The sequence below is a fragment of the Zeugodacus cucurbitae genome, chromosome 2 (genome assembly GCF_028554725.1).
Source record: "Zeugodacus cucurbitae isolate PBARC_wt_2022May chromosome 2, idZeuCucr1.2, whole genome shotgun sequence".
NCBI lineage: Eukaryota > Metazoa > Arthropoda > Insecta > Diptera > Tephritidae > Zeugodacus > Zeugodacus cucurbitae.
This window is the reverse complement of record NC_071667.1, coordinates 5,442,817-5,469,498: the sequence shown is the minus strand read 5'-3', so window position 1 is coordinate 5,469,498 and position 26,682 is coordinate 5,442,817. Positions and strand designations below refer to the sequence as shown.

Here is a 26,682-nt window from a genome sequence, read left to right as displayed (position 1 = left end):
TAATATACACATATTCATGTATGTTTGTACGTATGTATAATACCAGCTAATTTCGAATTACACGATTTTTGTTGACAAAAACTGTATTAACGACGTTTAAAGCATACCAAAAATTTGAAATGATTAGTTCTATAGCGTCTGTTGCCAATATTTTTTCCAAAAATTATAATTTTTCAAGCAAAATATAATTTATTGTAATGTGTGGCAAATAAACGAATATCAATGAGTGGAAAATTATTGAAAGCAAAATAGAAATTTGTAAACAATTTATAACTAGACACTAACACTGCAACAAATATTGCATTGCACACATGTACAAGTATGTATGTATGTAATTATGCAATTGTTGAGTTCATTTGAACTTTTAAGCTTGATTTTCCCTTCAAATCAATAATATGCTGTTTCTCTCTAATTATTTCATTAAAACAACAATAAAAAAAAAAAATACGAAATATAATTTAAATACAAGTTTAGTTGCAGAGAGAGATAGAGAGAGATACAATTGATAGCAATGATTAGATAGAAAGATGTAAAGGAGATCCAAAAGACATTTTACAATAATCTTTGTTAAATTTGATTCTATGAAAATATATGATATGAAAATATACAATAATAACATAAAATAAGATTTTATATGCTAGACATTTAACAAAATATTTATATATGCAATTGGAATCCATTAAAGAACTGAAAATAATTATGATATAAAGGAGGAAGGGTTTTCCCAAACTGTTTGTATCGCTTAAATTCACTGCAAAATCTCTATCATTTACTCGCTGAGTTCTAAGCGATGGATTAAAGTCGAATTTCAGTTATTTCTCCGTTCAAACAACACTTGTAGTTTGTTCTTTAATTGTAGACGTTAGCAAAATGGCAGTCAAAAAATATATAGTATTTTTAAAAAAATCCGAGACCCTAACAGACGTCCCCTCGCATATTAATAAATCAGCATATTATTTGACTGATACAGTTTTGCAATAATATACATATGTACATATGACGATATGACTTATGTAAATCGAAGTCGAGAATCAGTTATTGAAGTTCAAGCCATTCTGTGGTTTGAGTTGGGAGTCGATCATTATATTTTTTGAGGTGTGGAACATTCGAAATTATCAGGAAACGCGAGTACTACTTCTGAAATGGAAGAAAATTAATATTCGTAAAGTCTGCTTGTTTTATAATTTTGGATTTTTGTGTTGAAGCTTTTCCTTACCGAGGGTAGTAATAAATATGTAGAATTCTTCTAAATTAACTAAAATATAGTTCTCATAATAAGCGTGAATTTAAATTAAACTCTTTACTTTTCGGCTACAGTAAACTAACCTAACTAAGTTAGAAGTCTGTATGCAACAAACCAGTTTCAATTGATTACGATTTTGGCTCAACCCACACCCGATTATTCCAAAATGTCTTTGACTAATAAGGCACAAAAACGTATTTTGCTCTAACCCATACCAAGCGAGCATGCGTTTTGTCTCGTCTTGTTCGGTGCGGGTTGACATATATGAAGCCATGGGATGTTGTCCTATCAGACAAGAAAGGACGTCCTGACTAATCCGGTGTGGGTTGAGCTTTAGAGTTGGAAAAGTACTGTGACTTTTCTACGCATCATATTTGGTTATGTCAAAAAGTTTATTGAGTAAAAGAGTGAGTCGGTTAAATTGAATATTTAATAGACTTAATTGAGTTCATTAGTTTACCCTTCCAATATGCAGGTTTAACTAAAGTGTATGTCTGAGAAACTTCTAAACAAACTAGCAAAAATATTACAATATAAAATGTGTGTAAGATACGTCGAAAATGTTATATGTTTTCATCAAATGAATCAATAACTGAAAAATCTTATTTGTTTTACGTCAAAATAGGACATCAATATCAAAACGATTAATAAAAACATTAGTAGTATTATTCAAATATTTATGTTAAGACCCAGTGTAATATATCATAACACTAAATTATCATATAAATTATAATACCAATTATCATAGTAGTAATCATAACAATAATAATTATATTAAATTGCATTTGCTCGTACACATATACATAATATATATATAAATATTTAATTTTTTTTTTCGTTTTTTGGGGGATTTTGATTTTCCTTCTGGTAGTATGTATGTATCACCCATTCTTAGGTTTCTCAACATTTCCTTTGTGAAAGTATATTGTATGTACTACATCTGTGTTATGTAATTGTTTAATCAACAATTTTCAATAATTAAGGACGCACAGTTGTTTAGGATCGCATGGAAAGGAAGGTGGAAACACGTTTTCATACACAAGTCTTCAACGAATCTCGCTGAAAATGCATTATACATATACATATGTATGCACGTAAATATACACATTGAAAAAGTATGAGTATGTGAAAAGCATAGCAGATGATCACCCTGTTTAGGCTTTTCAGCGCTTGCAGCACATGGTGTACTCAGTCGGAAGTGTATCCTCGTGAAATCAAGTGATTCCTTAATACTGAATCAATTAAGTATTATAACTAGTATCAGGCTTTGTTTCACTGCGGTAGAACTCGCGTTGGGCCTAAAGGAAATATTCACCACGCGAAAGACTTCTTTGTAGGTTAGGCGAAGATATTCGTTTAATGGCGCTTTGCTAACTGTTCTAATTATGGTTGAATTAACATTTTACAAATTACACACTACTGGATAAGGTAGTACAAATATTTGTGTTTTAATGAATTATTGTGTGTGTTGTTGTTTTTGAATTTGGTTTGTAGATTTGTTTGTAGCTTTTGTAATCCTAACACGCACTTACCATAGTCACATCATCGATTTTAGATATACTTCTTATGTAAATGTTGACTCGCACAACAGCGGGACCATCTGTATAATACACACACACATATACATATACATTTATATATGAAAGTAGATATTCATTTAGAGTGTAAAGCAAATAACTATAAATAATTACTTGTTTGTTTAAGAATATTTTGTTTTTTTTTTTTGTTTTTTTTTTTGTCTGTACACATATTTTATTTTCACTACTTAATCGAGCACATTTTGGAATATGCTGTCAATTAATTTTTATATAATATATTAGATTTTGTTGTTGCATTTGAATAACCAACGCTTTATGTTTCATAATTGCAGAAACTTAGTAGAGCTTTTGTTCAATCACTAGGCAGCCAAAGTGCACGAAGCTTCGGATGCAATTCAAAACTGTGAAAGTGATTTTTCAGTACCAAATATGTATGTATGTATGCATGTAGTTTAAAGTTTAGATAATAAAATTGTACATATTTTGCTTAAATTTTAAATACTACCATTACTTTCTATATACTGCCTGTATAAATCTCAAAGATTAATAAATATGACATGACTTAAGTATTGAACGAATCTAACAATATTTTGTAAAACCTAAAATCATAATTAAACAAGTAAGGAAGGGCTAAGTTCGGGTGTCACCGAACATTTTATACTCTCGCAATTATTTATTTAAATTTATTAATATAACAAACAATTTGATTCACATATTCGGCATATATATATGGTATAAAGTGCATTGAAAGTTTGAAAACCATAATATTAAGTACATATATGGGAGATAGATGATATTGTTGACACGTAGACATATTATTAGAAGGAATATTCCCTAACAATTTCTTCAACAAATCTGAGAGACTTAACTATAGTATCGGTAAAAAATTTGTTAGAAGTACTGAGGTCCTCATATTCGATATATAGGGTCTTGAAAACTTATGGACCGATTTCGACGATTTTTAGAAGGGCGATGCTACTCTTTAAAAAGAGTATTTTTGCAAAATTCTGTTTCGATATCTAAACTAGTACAGACTTTATATATTGTAAAGTAAACTATTCAGACCGACTTCAGAGTTCCGGCATATGGGAAGTAGGCGTGATTGTGAACCGATTTGGACTATTTTCACAACATATTATTGGGACGATAGGGAGATATTATGAACCGAATTTCATTGAAATTGGTCGAGCAGTTTCGGAGATATGGTTTTTGACCCATAAGTGGGCGGAACCACGCCCATTTAAAATTTTGTATACCATTTTGAGCGCAGCACTTCTGTACCATCTTTATAATAAAATTTAAGACTTCTGATGGTTTTCCTTACTGAATTAAAGCATTTTTATTAGTTTTCAACATAACCTTTGTATGGGAGGTGGGCGTGTTTATAATCCGAAACGACTAGAAAGTTTCCTTGATATAGCTTTAGTAGTTTGCGAAATATGTACCAAGAATTTAGTAGGGTGCGGGGCCACGCCCAATTCCCCAAAAAAAAATACATCCACATATGACCCATCATAGTGCGATCCTTCATACCAAATTTATTTTCAATCGCTTAATTTATGGCTGAGTTATAGCTTTTATATGTTTTCGGTTATTGCCGTTTTGTGGGCGTGGCAGTGGTCCGATTACGCCCATCAACCTTCTTATGGTGCCAAGAAATACGTCTTCCAAGTTTCATCAAGATATCTCAATATTTACTAAAGTTACGGCTTGCACGGACGGACAGACAAACATCCGGATTTGAGCTTTACTCGTCACCCTGATCATTTTGATATATATAACCATATATCTAACTCGTTTAGTTTTATGACTTACAACCAACTGTTATGTGAATAAAACTATAATATCGTAGTAGCAACTTTGTTGCGAGAGTATAATAATAATTTTGAGTTAAAAACTATAAATTCATAACCAAATTAGAAAACCTACACTATTTATTAGTATAAACCAAAACCAGAAAAAAAGAAATGAAAAAATAATATTGATTTGTAAACAAGAAACTGGAAAATTAGACGATTTCCAAATGCGCTTGTTGACAGTGGTTTTAGCAATTGGTTTTAGTGGTGAGATGTGTCTATTTTTTCAGTAAACCTTAAAAATTTAACTCACCAAATTTCACCGCTATATTTCACTTTGTTGCACAAAACACTTTTGCGCAAAAACAAATAAGTAATTATACCGTTGTATTTACAAACAATCAAATCAAGTGAATTATTAACCCAAGTTAAACTTATGCACCGCAAGTAAAATACAACAACTGTTGAAAAAGCGGTTATATTAAAACGAAATAAAATCATAGAAATTAAAGAAAAAAAACTGCATATAGCACTACAGTTTTGCTTCAAAAAATTAAAATCCAAGAAAAAAATCAAGTTTGAGTATATCAAATAAAAAAGGCAAATTAACGGAAACATAATGAAGCTAATAGCAATGTACAATCATAATTAATGAATATAAACTATGTATATGTGTATATTATGTAGTTTAGGAACTCGTTTTGTAATTTGGAGCACATACATATGTATATAGAGTTAGGCACATTATAAATTCTCATTATCAGTTGGGATTTTAAGTAAAAAAGTTCACTGTGTCATTAAATATATAGACGTTATTATAATTAATGTAATGATTAAATATTGTAATTAGCTATAGAAGTATTTATAAATGTTAATATCATACTTTGGAGTATATTTATCTGTTTTAAAATTGCAGAATTTTCATGAAACAAATAACAATTACAAAGAAAAAATAACATAGATATAAATATTAAATAACGTAATTCTAAGAAACTTCGTTCCATTAAATTCTTCAAATACGGTAGCAAAGGTGATTTTTGAGCTGAACTAGGGTTTATCAGTGTGTGTGTGTGTGTTTCAATTTTGGCTGAGTGATTTTACGTAAAGTCATTTACTGCGTGTGAAACCACGAGCAAACATATCTTGCGATTTGTTCAATGTTTAAAGAAAATTAAAAAACAAAATGTTTATAGCAAATGATCAAATGAGAGAAAATTGGAGGAAATGTTGTAAATAACCATTTATTTAATTTGGTAAAATCAACGCTAATATGTTATTTATCAACTCCATTCATTGGTATTTAAATAATATTTTTAACTTTAATAGTTCAAGAAAGTATGGTGAAATTTCTCTCGAACATACTTCCGAATAATGAAACTACTATTTGAGCATGGTATTGCTCCCTTAACGGATTTGAATTCGCTTAAAGTGGTAAGAATTGAGAATTCATCTAAAGTGGTTTTGCTTCTCTCTCTATCTGCATTCTAAATCTCTTTGCTGAATTCTCTCTTTCACGAAGCATTATTTCTAGTTAACTGTATATTTATATGGATGAATTGGTAATATCAATTTAACGGTTTTCAAGTTAACTGTATATTTGTTTGGATGAATTGGTAATATCAATTTAACGGGTTTCAAGCTAGCAACTAGTATGTAGCGGAGCGCAGTTTATATTATAATAACCATAATTCTTTATATATGTAAATGAATTACATATAAAGTAAAATAAATGTGTTTTTGAAATCTGCAGTAAAAGACTTTATATTTTTATTTTGTTTATAATGTTTTTTTTTTTTGATTTTTTTCCAACCAATCAATGATCTCTCTAGTATCTCAAGATGCATAAAATCAGCTTAACACTGTAAGTGATTAAAAATATTTGAGATTATGTGTGTAGTGGTGTGTTGTGAGCGGTGAGGAGCGTGGGAATTGCATGACAATTTAATTTTTTGCTTTTTGCTTTTGTTTGCAACGAATCGGTGAGAGTGGAAGTTATTGTTAGGCAATACAATTTGCTTTAGTAATACAGTATGTGTGAGTAAAAAAAAGTGAATAAGGAGTTCTTTTCGTTTTTTATGCAAATGTTGATGATTTTTCTGGCTAAAAGTTTTTTTGATCTAACTAAAGTTGTCTGCACCCGCTGCCAACTATATTTGTAACAAATGCAAGCTACATACTTTCATATAACATAATGTCTAAAGCAGTATTACTGCTTTTTTAATGACTAGCATAAGAGCGAGAGGGTTTTTAAGTAAATGCGAATATATTGGTTTGCTATACAATTACTATGCAAAGCCATACTTTTTATGAGCATTCCATGAAGGGGAGAATTTTATGGTTCATTTAAATAATTTTGGTTGGAAGTTTAAAAAAAATTTCTTAATTTTAGCGCTTTTTTGGTGAATTCTTAAGGTGAGTATATTTTGAGTGAGTTATTATTATTATTTTTTAATTTTTATTTCGCTTGCTCATGAGTCGAATTAGTATGCATTTTGTTAAGGAAAATTTTGTATGCTATTTGTATAAGATGACTATTGCTTGATATTGTTTGTTTGCTTTTTGTGACTTTTTGCTACACTTACCATTTTTATATCACTAATCGTCATTATACTTCGTACGAAAAGATTGATTCTGACTATAGCGGGGCCATCTGTTTCGATACAGTAGGTACACACACATATATGTATATATATATATATATATTTATATAGATATTTAAATGTACGATTTGTTTAAATGTTTGAAGTGTTTGATTTGCCATAGTATACAATTCAATATATAGTTGTCATAAATACATTTAATGTTTTACGAATGTTGTAAATAAGTGTTTAATATTTAGATAAAAAATCTTAATATTTATATGAAAAAAAACGTATGCTAATGTATGAGTAATCTATGAAATAATTATGCACGAAATTCTATATACTAAAATAATTTGATATATAGTTATGTGTGTTGTTATACTCAATAAAATGTATTTTAGTTGATAGAGAATCCTATAAAATACCAAATAACTTTCATTTCTTGCAATATTTGTATGCTATATAATTTGTTTTTTTTTTTTCTTAATTCATGAGATATGTTTACGCAATAATTATAAGTATTTTAAATAAAAAATAATAATAATTATGTTTGGTGAATTGTAAATAAAATTATTATCTTATTTATAAAACTTGCTGTAGATAAAAAAAACAGCATAAGATAGCAACGATTTTCAAAATAGTGCACGTATAACTAAATATTTTGTAATCGAAAATTAACTTATTACTTTTGTTTTGCCTTTGGTTTATGCAGACTTAAAACAATACTTTTACCAATGAATTTCAGAATATGTGGTTGCGAAATTTTCGTAGCCTTAAGCTTAAAACTAATTTTAGCATAGTTATATAGTTAAAGAATATATTGATTTAAAAATAAAAAAAATTCTGTTCGATCCATTGAAGAACTTAAATATTACAGTTATATGTACATATATAATTTAAACTGTATACACTGTATTTTATTTATTTTGTTTGAAAAAATGCCTAATCTTAAAAAAAATGCATAAAAATTGTTATTTGCATCTAAAACACAAATGCCAACTAATTACACACTTTTTTTGCGTTTCTGGTATTTTGTTTGTTTATTTATTATGTTAGTTTGTTTTTCATTTTTTCTTAATTTTTTTTGTTTATTCTTACCCGTGCCGTTTATTCCGGATGGACGTATTCTGGCATCATATTTTCCGGCACCTAAAATTTGGTCTAAGACTTTTTTCTCCTTTTCTCGGAAATTTATTTTGGCATTATTAGCTCTGAAATTATGATATGTACGTACGTATAATTGTATTAATCGTTAGCAAGCCAGCCAGAAAATAAATTTTATTTTATTTTTGCTTTTTTTCTTTAGTAAAATTTCGTTTCATTTTAAAATTTTAGACAAGATAAAAAAAAAACAATAATATTTGCATAGTTTACACATTGCATATAGATATTTGAGTAGTAGTGGAGAATCAATAGTACAGTAGTGAACAAATATACAGATATTATATGAAACATTTAAAATAGTACAAGTACATACAACATTTTGTGGTGAAGCGAAAAATTTTGAAACGTTTGTTGCTATTGTTATTTACGGTTTGGTTTACGGTACACGTACACTGTTAAACCAACATAACGGTTCTCAACATTATACAGTCGCACTTATCATAGTATTTTGCATTTAGCCAGAACATATCTGTTGGCCTTCAAACCGACACAGACAGATATGCTTTGTCTAGTGTTTGCAAATAATTCCAAAATTTATGCTCCGACAAAAATTAAAAAAAAAAAAAAACATTGCATTTACAATTATTTATACACATACATAATAGTAGCGTGGATAAGTAGATAATACAAAGACATGTCATAAAATGACGGTGTAGATGTGTGTGTCAGACTTATTTATATACAGTAATGCAGTAAAAGTGGTGAAAGTGTGCAATCTGATGGCTGATGGCTGATGTGAGTTAATTTAGATATTTTTCTATTTTTCCAAAACTTTTTGGAAAGCACTTCAATTAATTGATTTTGATTTTTCTGATCTAATCTGATTTTTCCGTTGCTAAAATATTTTGAGTTTTTTAACAAGAAAACTTTACTTTCCTTAATCAAATAGTACTAAAGCATAGTTCTGCTTGAAATTAATTATATTTTACTATCTCGTCAATCGATATATAAAAAGGGATTTCACTTATAAGCAAATATTTTGAGTGAGAATGAAAGCCATTATTCCGCATTGCTTCAAAGTGAATGTGAGAGTAATTTATACTCCATACCTGCATTTCAAAATGGCGGATTGCAATAATGCCTAAAAGTATGCTGCAACAAAATCACAAAAACATTTGCTTCCATGAAACAGCATACCAAGTATGTCTGCTATTGAGTGTAAAACCGAAGTAAATGTTTCTGATTGAAATAATTACATAAATGTTCGCATATTTACATAACAAGAAAGCAGCAAAGAAAGTATTGAATGAAAGCAGATTTCATACTTGCAATTGCTTACAATTAATTTTCTGATTGGTTTAACGAGACCGATTGGGGTTTTAATTCAAAATCTCAACGCATTGCAACACTTTTAGCCTTTAACGGTTATTGAATTGCGCATTTATCGGTAATTAATGAATGCCAGGTCAAACAACCTTTAAATTAGGCAACGCAGCAACAGCAAAACGGCATTATTGCTTCTATAAGAGTTAGTGTAATTGTTGTTGTGTGTATAAATATGTGAAAAAGCTGTTTGTACAATATTGACGATTTTCATTTTATTTTTTTTTTTTGCTGTGATTTCATATTTACATATACATATCAAATGAATATGTATAATATATTAGTGAGAGCTTATATACTACGCACAGACACACACGTATAGTATATAACTACATAAATTTATTGATTACGGTACTTACAGTGATGCACTACATAAACTGGCAAAGAAGAATATCGCCCAAATATAATGACCCGAGCACATGATTTGAAAGATGAGTAAATACTTGTTGATGGATTTAAGAGCGGTTTTTGTTTATTTGTAGTTTACAGTGGATTCTTATGCATTGAGTGCCTGGAAAATTATATAAAATGGAAAATAATTAACATCTTTGTATAATATATATATATCTTGTCATTGTTGTAAAATGCAGCAACAACATGTATACTCAGTGGTTTTTCAAAACCACAACTTGTTAGAAGTGGTGTCAATGTTACTCATATTTGCTGAAAATTAATCGCCTTTTATTTGCTTATTGCGAAAGCACAACACGCACATTTTCTGACAGCATAATCTATATAGCCATGCCTTACAACAGCATTGCGAAAACCACAAAGTCTTAAAATGAAAACGGGACAATTGATTTGGAATCATCTTCCGGGATAACTCACAACTACTAATAATCGATTAAAATGTACGGCAACCGCATGTATTTATGCCATACATATACTCGTATACAATATAGATCACACGTCTACATTTGAACTCAGACAGAGTGCTGACCAATGCATTTTATTGAGATCGGAAATAACAGAAAATTGGGCCAACAAAGCCATTGGCAGCAAATGGACGAAATGGTTACAGGTCGCACATAGTAAATAACTGTGTGTGCAAAAGTGGTCAAAATACATACATACGTGTATATATTCATACAATATTTCGCAAAAAAAAAATAAAAGCTGTGATGCTTTAGATTTAATATGAAAACAAAACTTATGAATCACCGTTAACTGCGGAGTGATCTCTTATATACTTACATGTTATATTAATCTATGTGTTTATAGGAAATTGTTTTCTAAATTTTGTCTTTAAATATCTAAAAATATTCTTAAAGTTTTCATAACAATTGCTAAAGCTGTAAACTCTTTTCAGTTTTCACACTTCAATCGTACCTAATTCACATTCACATTAGTTCACTCGCTCAATATTCACATTCAGATTTGCCGTCACTAATTAATGCCCCTAATGTAGCTTACATGAATTAAAACGCGTATAATCGCATTATTTCGTAGTTTTAAGCATTGTCGCTAACAATTTTACAATTTTCCCACGAACAACATTCTCATATACGCATTATACACGTACATTTCACTTGAAAAAAAAAAACCAGAACCACACTCATGCCGGGAGAGGCATTCTAAATAAGCATTTCCGAATTACATTTAGCTGTTGTTTAACGACTAATTAAAACAAGTAAGGAAAGGCTAAGTTCGGGTGTAACCGAACATTTTATACTCTCGCAATTTATTGAATAAATTTCATTAAGATAACGCACAAATTTACCCATAAATTCGGCATAAAGTCTAATAGAATAACGAAAATCGTCATATATAGAAATGAGGGCTGAGGTAGTTCCTGAACCGATTTCATTCAATTTCACCAGCAAGGTACACTATATCCAGCAAGATATACTATACGCTCACTATATTTTGCTAAGATATATCACATATTAACCAATACATATATGCGTAATAAAGCCCAACAAATTTTTGAAAAACCTATAATTAGGTATATGGGAGCTAGGAGATGTTGTGACCCGATTTTAATAATTTTTGGAACAGAGACACACTATTGGAAGAAAACAATTTGCTCTGATTTACATTAAATTATCTGAGAGATTTACCCATATTTTCGGTTAAAATTTAACCTTAGGCGCTGAGTTCAACATGTTCGATATCTGGGGCCTTGAACAGTTATAATTTCGACGTTTTCGACAATTTTTTCACAAGTGATGCCACTGATCATATACTGTATTTGTGTAAAGTTTTATTGCGCTATCTTCATTGGTTCCTTATGTTTACATTATAAAGTGAAGGAATAAGATGGAATTCAAAATTGAGTTATAAAGAAAGTAGTCGTGGTTGTTAACCGATTTCATACATTCTCCACACATGTCATCAGGGTGTCAATAAAATATTATATACCGAATTTCATTAAAATCTGTAGAGTAGTTCCTGAGATATGGTTTTTGACCCATAACTGGGCGATGCCACGCCCATTTTCCATTTTGTAAAAAGATCTGAGTGCAGCTTCTTCTTTCTGCTATCATTTCTGTGAAATTTTGTGTTTCTGACGTTTCTCGTTAGTGAGTTAACGCACTTTTAGTCATTTTCAACCTAACATTTGTATGGGAGGTGGGCGTGATTATTATCCGATTTCTTTTTCATTTTTGGACTGTATAAGGAAACGGCTAAAAGAAACGGCTAAAAGAAACGACTGCAGAAAGTTTGGTTTATATAGCTTTATGTGTTTGCAAGATATATACAAAAAACATATTTGGGAGCGGGGCCACACCCACTTTGCCAAAAAAATTACATTCAAATGTGCCCCTCCTTAATGCGATCCTATCTTCCAAATTTTATTTTCATAACTTTATTTATGGCTTAGTTATAGCTATTTATGTGTTTTTCGTTATCGCCATTTTGTGGGCGTGGCAGTGGTCCGATTCCGCCCATCTGCGAACTTAACCTTCTTATGGTGCCAAGAAACACGTGTTCCAAGTTTCATTAAGAGATCTCAATTTTTACTCAAGTTACAGCTTGCACGGACGGACAGACGGACAGACGGACAGACGGACGGACGGACAGACAGACATCCGGATTTGAACTTTAATCGTCACCCTGATCACTTTGGTATATATAACCCTATATCTAACTCGTTTAGTTTTAGGACTTACAAACAACAGTTATGTGTACAAAACTATAATACTCTCTTTAGGAACTTTTGTTGCGAGAGTATAACAAGTAAGGAAGGGGTGTGTACATTTTAAAGCTCACTTTGAAAACCCTAAAAAATATAAGGGCTCTAGGGTAATGGACTGATTTTAACCATTTTTGCCACAGAGGCAGACTACTATAAGGGACTCATATCTTCATTTCTTTAGAATATCTAAGACTTATCAATATTTTCGTTAAAAAAAAATTATCCATAGGCACTGAGGTCTGAATGTTCGATATATGGGCCCTTGAAAATTTATGGTCAGATTTCGACAATTTGACTTATATGGGAAGTTGGTGTGCTTGTAAACCGTTTCTCTTTAGATCAGAATGTCAGCGAAATATTATGTACCACATTTCATTGAAATTGATCAAGCAGTTTTTGACGAAGTGGGCGACGCTACGTCCATTTTCAATTATTATATAAATCTAAGTGCAGCTCTCCACTACCATCTCTTCTAAAAAAAATAATCTTTCTGACGTTTCTCGTGAGTTAACGCACTTTTAGTAGATTTCAACTTAACCTTTGTATGGAGGGTGGGTGTGGTTATGTGGAATAGTAAGGAAAATAAAATTGGAATATGAACAAGGTTCCCTTTTTAAATTAGCTTGCTTTAATTAGCATACCATTTACATTATTTACTATATTTATTGGCCTTGCCTTTGTGAATTTAGTAGAGATTCCATGCATATTAGTTATTAATAATACATATTAACATCATTTGTTAAGCTTCATAAGCTGTTAAGCAGCTTTGCAAATAACCCTCATCATAAAACAAAAGGTGTTCTCTTCGGCCCATTACGCCAAAATTACGAAAATTATACGATAATTGCAACGACAAACTCATCCGGTTTTCGGGGAACATGTAACTTTATTCATGGTGAAATGAGTTTAACCAGAAGCCAATAATAGTAGTATTACCAAACACTTCGGTTGTGAAGACACTGTACACTAACTCAACACTGCAGGAGTGCCAACAAAAAGTAATCAATTTGCAATATTTGAGAACAATAACAATTGCTACTGCACAGCTTCAAATAATTAATCTCTCCTTGAATTTACTGCACATGTAATTAAACGGAACTTTGTTGAATAGCTAGCTGGTTTAAACTGTTGGGCGTATTGTGTAAGCAAGCCGAGTAATTTGGCAATTCTTCAAGGACTTTAGTTTTGTAGTTAACTTGCTGCTGTAGTAATTCCTAACAATACCGCTGCGATAAACGCCTTCGTAGAAAGAGAAAAAAGTGAAAATTATCAGAACATCAACAGATAGGCAGATTGGAGTGAAGCAAGACTTTAGCAATTTGTGGAAAATATTAAATTGCTTTATGCAAGTGAACTTTGGGGAAAGTAGAATTCTATATTTATGTTTATTTTAGAGAAATAATTGCAATATTTCTATTCGCATTTAATTACGCCTATGCAGAGCCTCATATAGTAAAAATCGTGGAGTTAAGTTTTGTTTTGGGAAAAAGAGCGTGCTCCTGAATAATAATGATAATAGAATCTGTCCCCCAAATACAAAAGTTATCTTGAAAACTACTAAAAGTATGTCAACTCACTAACAAAAAAAAAAACATTAGAAACACTAAGTTTCATGGAAAATATGGTGTAGAAGTACTACACTCAGATTGGTTTGAAAAAAAAAATGGTTGTGGCGTCACCCACTTTTAGGTCTAAAACCACATCTCAGGAACTGCTCGACTAATTTCAATTATTTGGTGCATAATAACTTGTTGACATCCAGATGTCATACCTTGATAATAAGTAAAATCGGTTCACAACTACGCCTACTTCCCATATAACACAATTTTGAATTACATCTACTTCCTTCACTTAACATACATATATTATATGTACAAATTGGAAGTGCGGATGAGCAAAGGCATCTCAGAGTTGTCGAAATCGGACTATATTTTTCAAAGGCCCCAGATACCGAACATGAGGGCCTCAATGCATATTGATATTTTTTTAAGGAAAAAGTCTTATATAGTTTTACCGGAAATGCGTGTAGTCCATCCATTATTTATATAGATACAATAAAAATTAAATAATTAATTTGATGTTCCATTGCCCGATCGTGAAGAAATTAGAATAGCAATTATCCGCTTGAAGAACAACAAAGCGGCGGGGGCCGATGGATTGCCGGCCGAGCTATTCAAATACGGCGGCGAAGAGCTGATAGGGTGCGATTAGAATCTCAGTATACTCAGTCCACAAAAAGGAAGACCCCACAATCTGCGCCAATTACCGTGGGATAAGCCTCCTTAACATCGCCTATAAGGTTCTATCGAGCGTACTGTGTGAAAGACTAAAGCCAACCGTCAACAAACTGATTGTACCTTATCAATGTGGCTTTAGACCTGGAAAATCAACAACTGACCAGATATTCACCATGCGCCAAATCTTGGAGAAGACCCGTGAAAAGAGGATCGACACACACCATCTCTTTGTCGACTTTAGAACTGCTTTCGACCGCACGAAAAGGAACTGCCTTTATGCCGCGATTTCTGAGTTTGGTATCCCCGCAAAACTAATACGGCTGTGTAACCTACTGGTGTAGGCCGATGATATCGATATCATCGGAAGCAACAACCGCGCCGTTTGTTCTGCTTTTTCCCGCATGGATAAGGAGGCGAAGCGAATGGGTCTGGAGGTGAATGAGGACAAGACGAAATATCTCCTGTCATCAAGCAAACAGTCGGCGCATTCGCGTCTTGGCTCCCACGTCACTGTTGACAGTCATAACTTCGAGGTCGTAGATAATTTCGTATACCTAGGCACCAGAATAAACACCGATAATAATGCCAGCCTGGAAACCCAGCGCAGAATCACTCTTGCCAACAATTGAAAAGTAAAGTCCTCTCTCGACGAACAAAAACCAAACTCTACAAGTCTCTCATCATTCCCGTCCTACTTTACGGTGCAGAAGCGTGGACGATGTCAACATCCGATGAGACGGCACTAGGAGTTTTCGAGAGAAAGGTTTTGCGGAAGTTTTATGGTACCTTAAACATTGGCAACGGCGAATACCGCAGACGATGGAATGATGAGCTGTATGTGTTATTCGACGACATAGACATGGTCCAGCGAATAAAAATACAGCGGCTACGCTGGCTAAGTCATGTTGTTCGAATGGACGAAAGCGCCTCAGCTCTAAAAGTTTTGGATGCAGTAACCGCTGGTGGAAACCGAGGAAGAGGGAGACCTTAACTCCGATGAAAGGACTAGGTGGAGAGGGATCTGTCTTCACTTGGTATTACCAATTGGCGCCAAACTGCCAAAAGGAGAGATGCGCGCTGTTATGGACTCGGCTATAACCGCGTAAGCGGTGTCTATGCCAGTCAAGAAGAAGAAGAAAAATTAAATTGCTAGAGTATACAATGTTCGGTTGGTTTTTGTAGGTTCACCAGTATTGTTTAGACAAAATCACTGGTATTACTTGGCATGTGTTCTACTTTCATACTGTCATTACAGCTCTATATTTACTCTGCCGACCATACTAGCTTAACTATTGCAAAGCCAAAATACTCCAGCCAAATATGTTTCCCTGTTTTTATTTAAATGTATTGTGCAGCCTTTGCTCGGACGGACCGTAGAAACACACTTTTGTACAAATGTATATGTATATATGTATGTATGTTTGTGTAAACAGGGACACGGCTGTATGCAAATCACTGTGCTTATTTGCGCAAGGCTGTGTGTGCATATCAAGCTATTTCGACACACTTTTCACATTCAGTTCTACAGAAACACACTCGAGAGCGTCAGCTCGTTGCCCACTGTGTAGGTGATATATTTGCAAAAATATGTGTGCATACAATGAAAATAAATATGTAAATGTGTATTATTGAGGGCGGTGTTAACGAAACCACTGTACGGAATCTCTGTGGGAAAATTGAAACGAAATCATTTTGTTTGTGAAATGTGTGTGAAACTGAGCTTAGCTTTTCGTCATTTTTCCCGCTGGGTTGCTATGTTGCACAAACACATGTAACATTTTTGAAAATGCAGGCCATTCGTCACTTATGTATGCGCATAAATATTGCGGTATGTGTGGTACTCCATAGCGGTTGGGTGGGTGCTGAATCCTGAATGCTAAAACTACAGTTGTTTTTGTTGTACACCGTAAGCTGTTGCCAAGTTGTTATGTTGATTGGATTTTTTTTATGCTTTTCTTTCCAAAAGCGAGCGCTTATCACAGCCGCATTTGCAAACAGACGAGTTTAAATATGGAGGTATGTGTGCAGAGCTTTTGTGAAAATGCGTTACTCTAGCCACAACAGTCACTTTCGCCTTTTGTATTTGCATTTGTATTTACGTATATGCATATACAAATATATGTATATACTTTTATTTCTGACGTTGTAGACGAAATAAAGTCAAGTGTTATGCGTGCCACAAAACTGATTTCTCTGGTTGCAACGCCAGTAACTAAGTGTTTCTTAAATGTGTTATAAGGCATTTTACCTTCAGAAATAAGCTTACACGGCTCAACTAACTGCATTAGAAGCGCATAAAAAGGATTCTTATACATTTTAATACTCTCGCAACAAAAGTTGCTAAGAGAGTATTATAGATTTGTTCACATAACGGTTGTTTGTAAGTCATAAAACTAAACGAGTTAGATATAGGGTTATATATATCAAAATGATCAGGGTGACGAGACGAGTCAAAATCCTAATGTCTGTCTGTCCATCCGTCCGTCCGTCCGTTGAGATATCTTAATGAAACTTGAAACACACGTTCCTTGGGTCCGTGAGAGGGTTGCTTTCGAAAATGGGCAAAATCGCACCACTGCCACGCCCACAAAATGGACAAAAAACGAAAACGGAAAACACATAAAGTGTCATAACTAAGCCATAAATAAAGTTATAAAAGTAAAATTTGGAATAATGGCATAAGCATATTTGTATTCAATTTTTTTGGGGAACTGAGTGTGGTCCTGCCGGCAAATCGGTTATTTATCTCGCAAACCAATGAAGCTATATAAACCAAACTTTCTGCAGTCGGTTCTCTTACGTACCCCACCACACACCATGAAAATATGTAGTTGAAATCGGATAATAACTACGCCCACCTCGCATACAAAGGTTAGGTTGAAAGTTACTAAAAGTGGGTTAACTCACTAACAAAAAAAGTCAGAAACACTAAATTTTACAGAAGAAATTGTAGAAGGAAGCTGCACTCAGATTTTTTTACAAAATGGAAAATGGGCGTGGCTTCGCCCACTTATGGGTCAAAAACCATATCTCGGGAACTACTCGACCGATTCAAATGAAATTCGATAAGAATTTCGAAAGAAATTTCATTGGATTTGCTATATTTACAAACATTAATATGTGCCATAACATTATAATGCTAGTGACATATGAGTACTTTACTAACAACTTAGTTCGAGTACGAGTATAAGATCTGCCATCTGAGCAGTAATCGAAAATTGTCCCAATCGACTGCGAGATTCGATTCGAGATTGGCTTGTCTACTAGAACATACAAAAGACCATGAATCTTTCGCAAAATCTTTCTTTCGAAAACTTCTAGTACCATAAACCCCGGACGGCAATAATGAGAGACTTGTAAAGTTTGGTCTTTGTTCGTCATATTGAAATATCAAGAATGTGCAAGTCGGTGACAATGTAATTTAGTCCCACGTTGCTCGTTATCCAGCTTTGACAACACTTTTAGATTGCCCAGTAATTTGTAACAAGCAAGAACTTTTGCATCAACTTATACGAATTTCCTCAGCTTTTGAATGTCTCACAGAGCGACCACTTCCGAACCGAGAACTTTAAATTTGTAGCTAGTGTAGCAATTTCACAATTACTTTTTATAAAAATTTTAATAGACAAGAAATACATACATAGTTTACCAATTTTCTCGCTCTGTGATTTCAATATCACTCATCTTGGTAATCCCTAGATTTTTAGCGGAGATTTTCATATCAATTATTCAATACATATAGTACACTATGTACATAGCATGTCGACGCATTCACGTTATGTGCTTAGTCACGCAGTTTTACCGTCATTAAAATTACACCTTTCATTTAACGGCATGTTAGAAAATGTTGTTTGCCTCTGTGTCACACCGGATGTGCCAAGTTAAATACTATTTATGTCCACATGCATACTATTTCTTATCGCTTACTAACGCTCCATTATAAAAACCGCAAGGAAATGAGGCAAAATAACCGTCAAACACATTCTCACGCACCACCTCGCGCCACATTTGCGAGACTTTTGCTTTTAAATTGCTGTTATGCACTTCACGTGATTTAACTAGCATTGAAGGTAATTAAGAAGTTAGTTGGTCGTTTATGGCAGTTAAGCTGAGTTCGTGAGTTTTCCTTGGCGTTGAGGAGTGTGTGTGGGCGGCCACCAGGGTGTATCGTTCGCTTGTTTGAGCACAACATGAAGGTTGCGTATACGTTGGTATTTCGCATTCCAATTGCAGTGACATACTTGCATATACTTATATGTGTACATTTTGTTCACCAATTCACCCGCAGACTCTCCTCACGCTACTTGTTACTATGCACCCTTCACTGGTTTCCTTTTCTCTTTCTACACACTTTCTGCTTCGACATTATGTAATTATATATATAAAATGCATATAATATGCCTAAAACAGTAAGATTTTGAGATTTTGAGATTTTGGACCTTTCCGTAACACCAACTGAATCTTTGATAATTGAAAGTACTGCGATTTAGTGTGCCATTTTGGTGGTGACGTAATGTGCGCATAAAACCATGGTTGTAGACCATTAACGGTTAGTTTGTTCAATCCTAGATTGGGGAAGTTTTCGGAGAGACCTTCTCCTTTATTCAAATAATTAATTGCGAGTTAAAATACACACTTAAGCCAATTTACATTTCGCTCATATTAAGTAAGAGTATTTTGGATGGATATTTGCAATTTCGTGGGATTTATTTTAGTATGTTCTTTAGCGGTTTGAAAAATATTTATTGATTGAAATGGTAATAAGTAAACTGCAATTTAGAAGTCGTTTTAAAGAGATTTGCATTTTAAATAACAGCAAAAATTGCATGTGACGGATGTCAACAACCCGCCATTTTGTATAGCGTGTTGAATAAAACTAGATTGTAAACACGTAAACATGTCAGTTAACGAACAATCGGGTCAATACAAAAGCATTTCATTGCACTTATTTACTCGTAGTAAGTTCAAAAGTAACAGAAGGGGAATGATAATGCATGAGCACATACATACTAACATATGTACATTAGGGTTGCCCTTATTTTCCAAAGTATTCAGATTCTCGATCGCACCCCCTAGAAATATGAGAATAGCCAAAAAACTAGTATTTACAAAGTTTTAGGTCAATCAAAAAAGATTTAGAGGTTGCGCAAGGAGCTTGAAATCCTGAAAAATTAAGAATTTTTGCCATTTTTATGTCTCAGACTTCCATATTTCAAAGTCACACTATCCCTTACTGGTTTTACATACCGTAATAACATAATAAGAATAACATTAGAATCGTTATAACGGTATATCACGAGCATGCGACGCTTGAGAATGCACGTGCAACACATTGAATTTACTTTCATATTTGTATTTCTGTAACTCTATCATCAATCGGCCGATTTTTAAGATTGTGGTAATTTTGGAAAGGTAATAAAATGCAGATCTTATTACGGTATGGAAACCAGATAGTGTGGCTTTGAAATATGGAAGTCTGAGACATAAAAATGGCAAAAATTCTTAATTTTTCAGGATTTCAAGCTCCTTGCGCAACCCCTAAACCTTTATTGATTGACCCAAAACTTTGTATATACTAGTTTTTGGGCTATTCGCATATTTCTAAGGGGTGCGATCGAGAATCCAAATTTTTTTTTATCCTCCATACAACTAAGGGCCACCCTAATGTACATATGTATAAATATTTCTGTCTGTCAAATGACATGTCCCACACACATACCGAGATATGCTCACTTACTAAAGCAAATCTTATTTGAAAGCCAGTGGGCAACAGTTAGTGCCGCATTTTGAGCCAGGTGCGGAGCACATAACGCTTTCGTATATGTGTAAAGCAATGAATGTATAGCATGACAAGTGAAATCAGGTTAAAAGCTTTATGAAAAACGATATGAACACATGAGTAATACTAGGGACTTGGCATCCATGCCACTAATGTCTGATTTAAGTGCATTCGTTTGCTAAAGGGTTAACTGCCATATTTGAAATTACAATTGCATTTAATAACATATCTCGCCTACCAAAACAGACTAGAATGCGCATTTTGCGTTGAAATCATATTGTGGCGCATTTAAATGCTTTGAAATTAAATTTAATTTCACACAAAAGTATAATTAGCCACTAATGCGTTGAATGTGACGACAAATGGATTGCTAAAATTAATGCAAACGCGAAAGTTGCATGTAAAATGTTGGGCAATGTAGACATTTTGCTATTTTTTCGTTTCGCATATTTATATCAAAGCACACCAGAGCCGGTCAAACAACCGGCCGGCGAGACAAGTGCTGATAAAATCTCTTAAAACGAATGACAACGCTAGGCACAATCTATTTTTTGGTTAAAGTGGAAACATGCAACACATACAGCACAAAGAAGGAAGACAGCGTATTTAGATATGTTAGCAAATGATATAATGACAAAAAACTCATTTCTATTCCTATAGGGTACTTTCGCTATATGCTGCATATGTATTTGATTATATTTGATTCTGTTTGTATACTCAATGCATAGAAGCGTATCTGTGGTCATTTGAAATGCATATTTTGTTTATTTACATTATATGCGCATGCAGTCTTCTCATGCCAATTATTCTTAATGTAAATAGGAAATTTACATGCAATTTTGGCTGTCATACCTTTGAAGTGTGTCAATATGTGTAGCTTTGCAGTCGGTATATGATGTTTACTTAGATTTTTATTGGAAATTTTTAATAATAATGTATTCAAATAAAAATGTTTAAAATAGTATATGAATTATTTTCAAACCGGTAGAGAAATATTCAATAAATTTACAATAAAATAGGAATATTTTAATATTTACCAAAAACTGTTGATTTTTCTCAAAAAACAAACCATGTTTTCTGAAGGTAATAAACCCCATAAATGAAAAACCCGTTCGGAGAAAAAATGAATTGACCTTCATGCGAAATTATTTACAGTTAGCTCTCAATGGCATCCTTTATGTAACTATATTGCAATTGAAAAATTTTTCTCCGAATTTTCCTGTTTTCAATTTCTTGCCTTATTGATTTTCCTTTCAGTAAATACCGAGTAGGCAGCATACGTTTAGTACATGTATCTATATGCTGAATCTGTGTGGCATATGCAACAAGTGTCGCAAAGTCTTATATGTGTACACAACAAATGACAGCTATAGGGTAACAGCAGAAGCTTCACACTAGACGATGCATTACTAGGCATTTCTTGGCAAGCGTACTCATTCTCTCACTTGTAATTTATGAAATGTGCGCCCGCCTATATTCAGACAACTGTAAGTGTATGTCATCAACTGTTCACCACCGTTCACCCCACCTGCTGAACGCGTAAAATCGCCAACAACAGCTGTAGCAAAGCAGAGAATTTTGTCGCCTTTGGTTGAGGTGGAGACGCCTCGAGTGTCATCTGCCAAAGCAAATCCGTAGATTGTGCAAATTGTGCAAATTGTGCAACCTATGCAGCTTTATTGGCTATATACTGTGACGACGACAACGACAACAGCAACAGCGAGTAGAAAGAAATGCCCAGACAATGTATGAATATGTAGATACATACTATACAATATCTTACTTATGTATGTGTGTGGGTATTGTGAGTTTCCAACTAAGTGAGTGTATCAAAATAAAAGCACTTGGCACAAATTTCCACTTGATAATCATATTATATTAATAAAGGTATTTGGTAAATATTTTATGAAAATATTCCAACATACACCCACAGATGCTACATATTTCCATTGCCAATATAAATATTTTCACTATTAGTATAACCACACTTTGAGTGGGTGTAAGCAAAGATGGGACTATATATAGCAAATTGAATTTAAAAAAAAAAATAGTTAATTAATTATGCGCTCTTAACTCTCAGCTTCATGCATAAGTACAACATGAGTGCTGTTGTGAGGGAAAAAAATTCCATTTGGAATTCTGTCTGTTCTGCGTGGGTACATAACTTGGATTCTTGTTTGCTTTGTGGTGGAACAATGCAAAATTATGAGTGAAATGGCAGGGAACGAGATTATATTTAGTAATGAGTTCATTCTGGTTTACATTTATACATTTTACCGCTCTCGTTTCTACTCGTATAATTAACTGGTCTTTGCAAAGAAACTCTTAAACCAGAATTTGTTTTACTAGTATAAAATTGTTTATTAGCCTTTTTGAAGAATTGTATGAAGAAATTATTTATAAAATATTTCGCATATCTACTTCTCAGCCGTTAGTTACTGAGAAAGTTTTTCTCTTTAAAAATACTTCCGTACTGAAAGATACTGAACGATTGCCATATCATCAAACAAGTCAAGTGCCAATATTACTTTAATTATATTTTCATTATAAGCTAATTTTAATTATACTTGATGGAATTTCATTTTATTTTCAGCAGAAATTACTTCAAGTACTACTCTTAATCAATGATATTAAATACCTTAAGGCAGCGCAAATGAAAAATCATTCAACCCTATTGACGCATGTGTATGAATACCGGCAACTCATCCTTCTTAATGATTTTTTCTTGCTCCCGGTTAACACTTCCACGAACTGTACAAACATAAAAACAGAAATGAAAAAACAACAACAACAAATAGTGTTTACTGACAAAAAAATTGAGGAAATCCTTCGAAAGAAAACTGTTTTATGCCTTTACTGCAATTTTCTTAATTAAAAATCGTTGCGATTTCCTCGTAAGTACAGTGACAAATGTAAAAACAGACAACAGCAACAACAAGCAAGTTCAGCCTTAAGACGAAATTGATAAGGAAATTGATGAAAGACACAGCCGGCTGGCGGGGCGGACATTACACTGACTGAAGGTCAGCTGAGCAAAATTCCTTTGCACTGAGCCCTTTTAATAAGAAGGTCAATCAGATTGCTTTTTGTGCAGTTGCAAATTATTGAATGCAATAAATGCTAATATAAATGCCAGGATTATATACTCGTATTTATATGGCTGCAGAAGAAATTCCATGTAATTAATTAATATTGTGAACGATTTTTATTAAATTTGATTGAAGCTGAATGTGACTGTAGAAGCTTTTCTATAATGAACTGAAAAGTGAAATACCTACTCTTGCAGATATTTAGTTAATATAGTGGGATCAATAATGTAATAAATTATGAATTTTATATATAATATTATTTTCATTCTAAAACAAGTAAGGAAAGGCTAAGTTCGGGTGCAACCGAACATTTTTATACTCTCGCAATTTATTGCTATATTTTTATTAAGATCACACGCAATTTGACCAATATATTCGGCATAAAGTCCAATAGAAAAACGAAAATCATCATAAATAGTATATCTCAGTCCCCATATACTATTTATGTTCTATTTATGTAAACCTGAACCGATGTCACTCATTTTCATCACCAACAAACATTATATCTGAGAGTAATTGCTCACTTAGTTTGGCTAAGATATTTCATATATTAACCGATTTATAAGCTATTAAGCCCATCGTATTTTTGAAAATCCTATAATTATCTGAATGAGAGCCAGGGGAAGTTATGTCTCGATTTTAACCATTTCTGGTACAGAGACACACCTCTGAATTAAATTAAGATACGTGAGAGATTTACCGAAATTTTGGATGAAAAGTTACCATAAGGCACTGAGTTCTTCATATTCAATATCCGGGGCATTGAAAAGTTATAGTCCGATTTCGACAATTTTTTCACAAGTGATGCCACGGATCATATACAGTATTTGTGTAAACTTTTATTTCGCTATCTTCATTGGTTCCTTATGTATATCTTATAAAGTGAAGGAATCAGATGGCAATCAAAATTGAGGTATATAGGAAGTTGTCGTGAACCGATTTCATCTATTTTCCACACGTGTCATCAGAATGTCAAGAAAATATTATATACCGAATTTCATTGGTCCTGAGGTATGGGTTTTGTCCCATAAGTGGACGATGCAACGTTCTGACGTTTTTCGTTAGTGAGTTAACGCACTTTTAGTAATTTTCAACCTAACCTTTGTATGGGAAGTGGGCGTGGTTATTATCCGATTTCTTTCATTTTTGGACTGCACTAAGAAGTGGCTAAAAAAAAACGTCTGCAGAAAGTTTGGTTTATTTATTGGTTTGCGAGATATATACAAATAACCGATTTGGGGGCGGGGCCACGCCCACTTACCCAAAACAATTACATTCAAATATGCCCCTTACTAGTGCGATCCTTTATTAACTTTATTTATAGTTATGGCACTTTATTTTTTTGAACATTTTCGAACGCAACCCTCTCACGGTCCCAAGGAACATGTGTGCCAAGTTTCGTCAAGATATCTCAATTTTTACTCAAGTTATCCGTTTCACGGATGGATGGAAGCACGGACAGACATACAAAGAACCGTTATGTGAACAAAACTATAATACTCTTTTAGCAACTTTTGTTGCGAGAGTATAAAAAACAAGTAAGGAAGGGCTAAGTTCGGGTGTAACCGAACATTTTATACTCTCGCAATTTATTGATGTAATTTTATAAAGACAACACAATTCGTCCCATATATTCGGCATAAAGTTCAATAGAATAACGAAAATCATCATAAATAGTATATGGGGACTGAGGTAATTCCTAAACCGATTCACCACCAAGATACAACGTATCGAAGACTATACGCTCACTTAATTTAATATTACTTATAATTAGGTATATGGGATCTGGGGGAAGTTATGACCCAATTTTTACCATTTCAGGTACAGAGAGAAACTGTTATAAGAAAAAAATTCAGAGGGAATGAATTACATTAAAATATCTGAGGGATTTACCTATATTTTCGGTGAAAAATTAACCTTAGGCACTGAGTTCTTCATGTTTGATATCAGGGACCTTGAAAAGTCATGGTTCGATTTTGACAATTTTTCCACAAGTGATGTCACTGCTCAAATACAGTATTTGTGTAAAGTTTTATTCCGCTAGCTTCATTGGTTCCTTATGAATACATTATAAAGTGAACGAATCAGATGGAATTCAAAATTGGGTTATATGGGAAGTAGACGTAGTTGTGAACCGATTTCGCCCATATTCCACCCGTGTCATCAGGGTGTCAAGAAAGTGTTATGTACCGAATTTCATTGAAATCGGTCGAATAGTTCTTGAGATATGGTTTTTGACCCATAAGTGGGCGACGCCACGCCCATTTTCCATTTTGTAAAAAAATCTCAGTGCAGCTTTCTTCTGCCTTTTCTTATGTAAAATTTGGTGTTTCTGACGTTTTTCGTTAGGGAGTTAACCCACTTTTAGTAATTTTCAACCTAACCTTTGTATGGGAGGTGGGCGTGGTTATTATCCGATTTCTTTCATTTTTGGACTGTATAAGGAAATGGCTAAAAGAAACGAGTGCAGAAAGTTTGGCTTATATAGCTTTATTGGTTTGCGAGTTATATACAAAAAACCTATTTGGGGGCGGGGTCACGCCCACTTTTCCAGAAAAATTACATCAAAATGTGCCCCTCCCTAATGGGATCCTATGTTCCAAATTTCATTTTCATAACTTTATTTATGGCTTAGTTATGACACTGTATAGGTTTTCGGTTTCCTCCATTTTGTGGGCGTGGCAGTGGACCGATTTTGCCCATTTTCGAAAGCAACCTCCTCAGGGTGCCAAGGAACATGTGTTCCAAGTTTCATTAAGATATCTTAATTTTTACTCAAGTTATCGCTTGCA

General features: G+C 33.3%; 1 protein-coding gene across 27 annotated transcripts in view; it reads right to left on the bottom strand.

The window, feature by feature from the left end:
- LOC105214133 (glutamate-gated chloride channel) overlaps positions 1–26,682 on the bottom strand; it is a 74,735-nt gene that overhangs the window by 29,895 nt on the left and 18,158 nt on the right. For 15 of the 27 annotated variants that reach the window (XM_054227818.1, XM_054227839.1, XM_054227828.1 and 12 more), the window contains 2 exons: positions 10,006–10,157; positions 8,258–8,370 (listed from right to left, as the gene is read on the bottom strand). In XM_054227818.1, the coding sequence (XP_054083793.1) occupies positions 8,258–8,370; positions 10,006–10,067 (175 nt within the window). In that variant the 5' untranslated portion in view covers positions 10,068–10,157. Of the gene's footprint in view, positions 1–2,775; positions 2,844–7,159; positions 7,228–8,257; positions 8,371–10,005; positions 10,158–26,682 lie in introns of all 27 variants that reach the window. The other 12 variants (XM_054227900.1, XM_054227820.1, XM_054227848.1 and 9 more) reach the window with 2 other exon arrangements.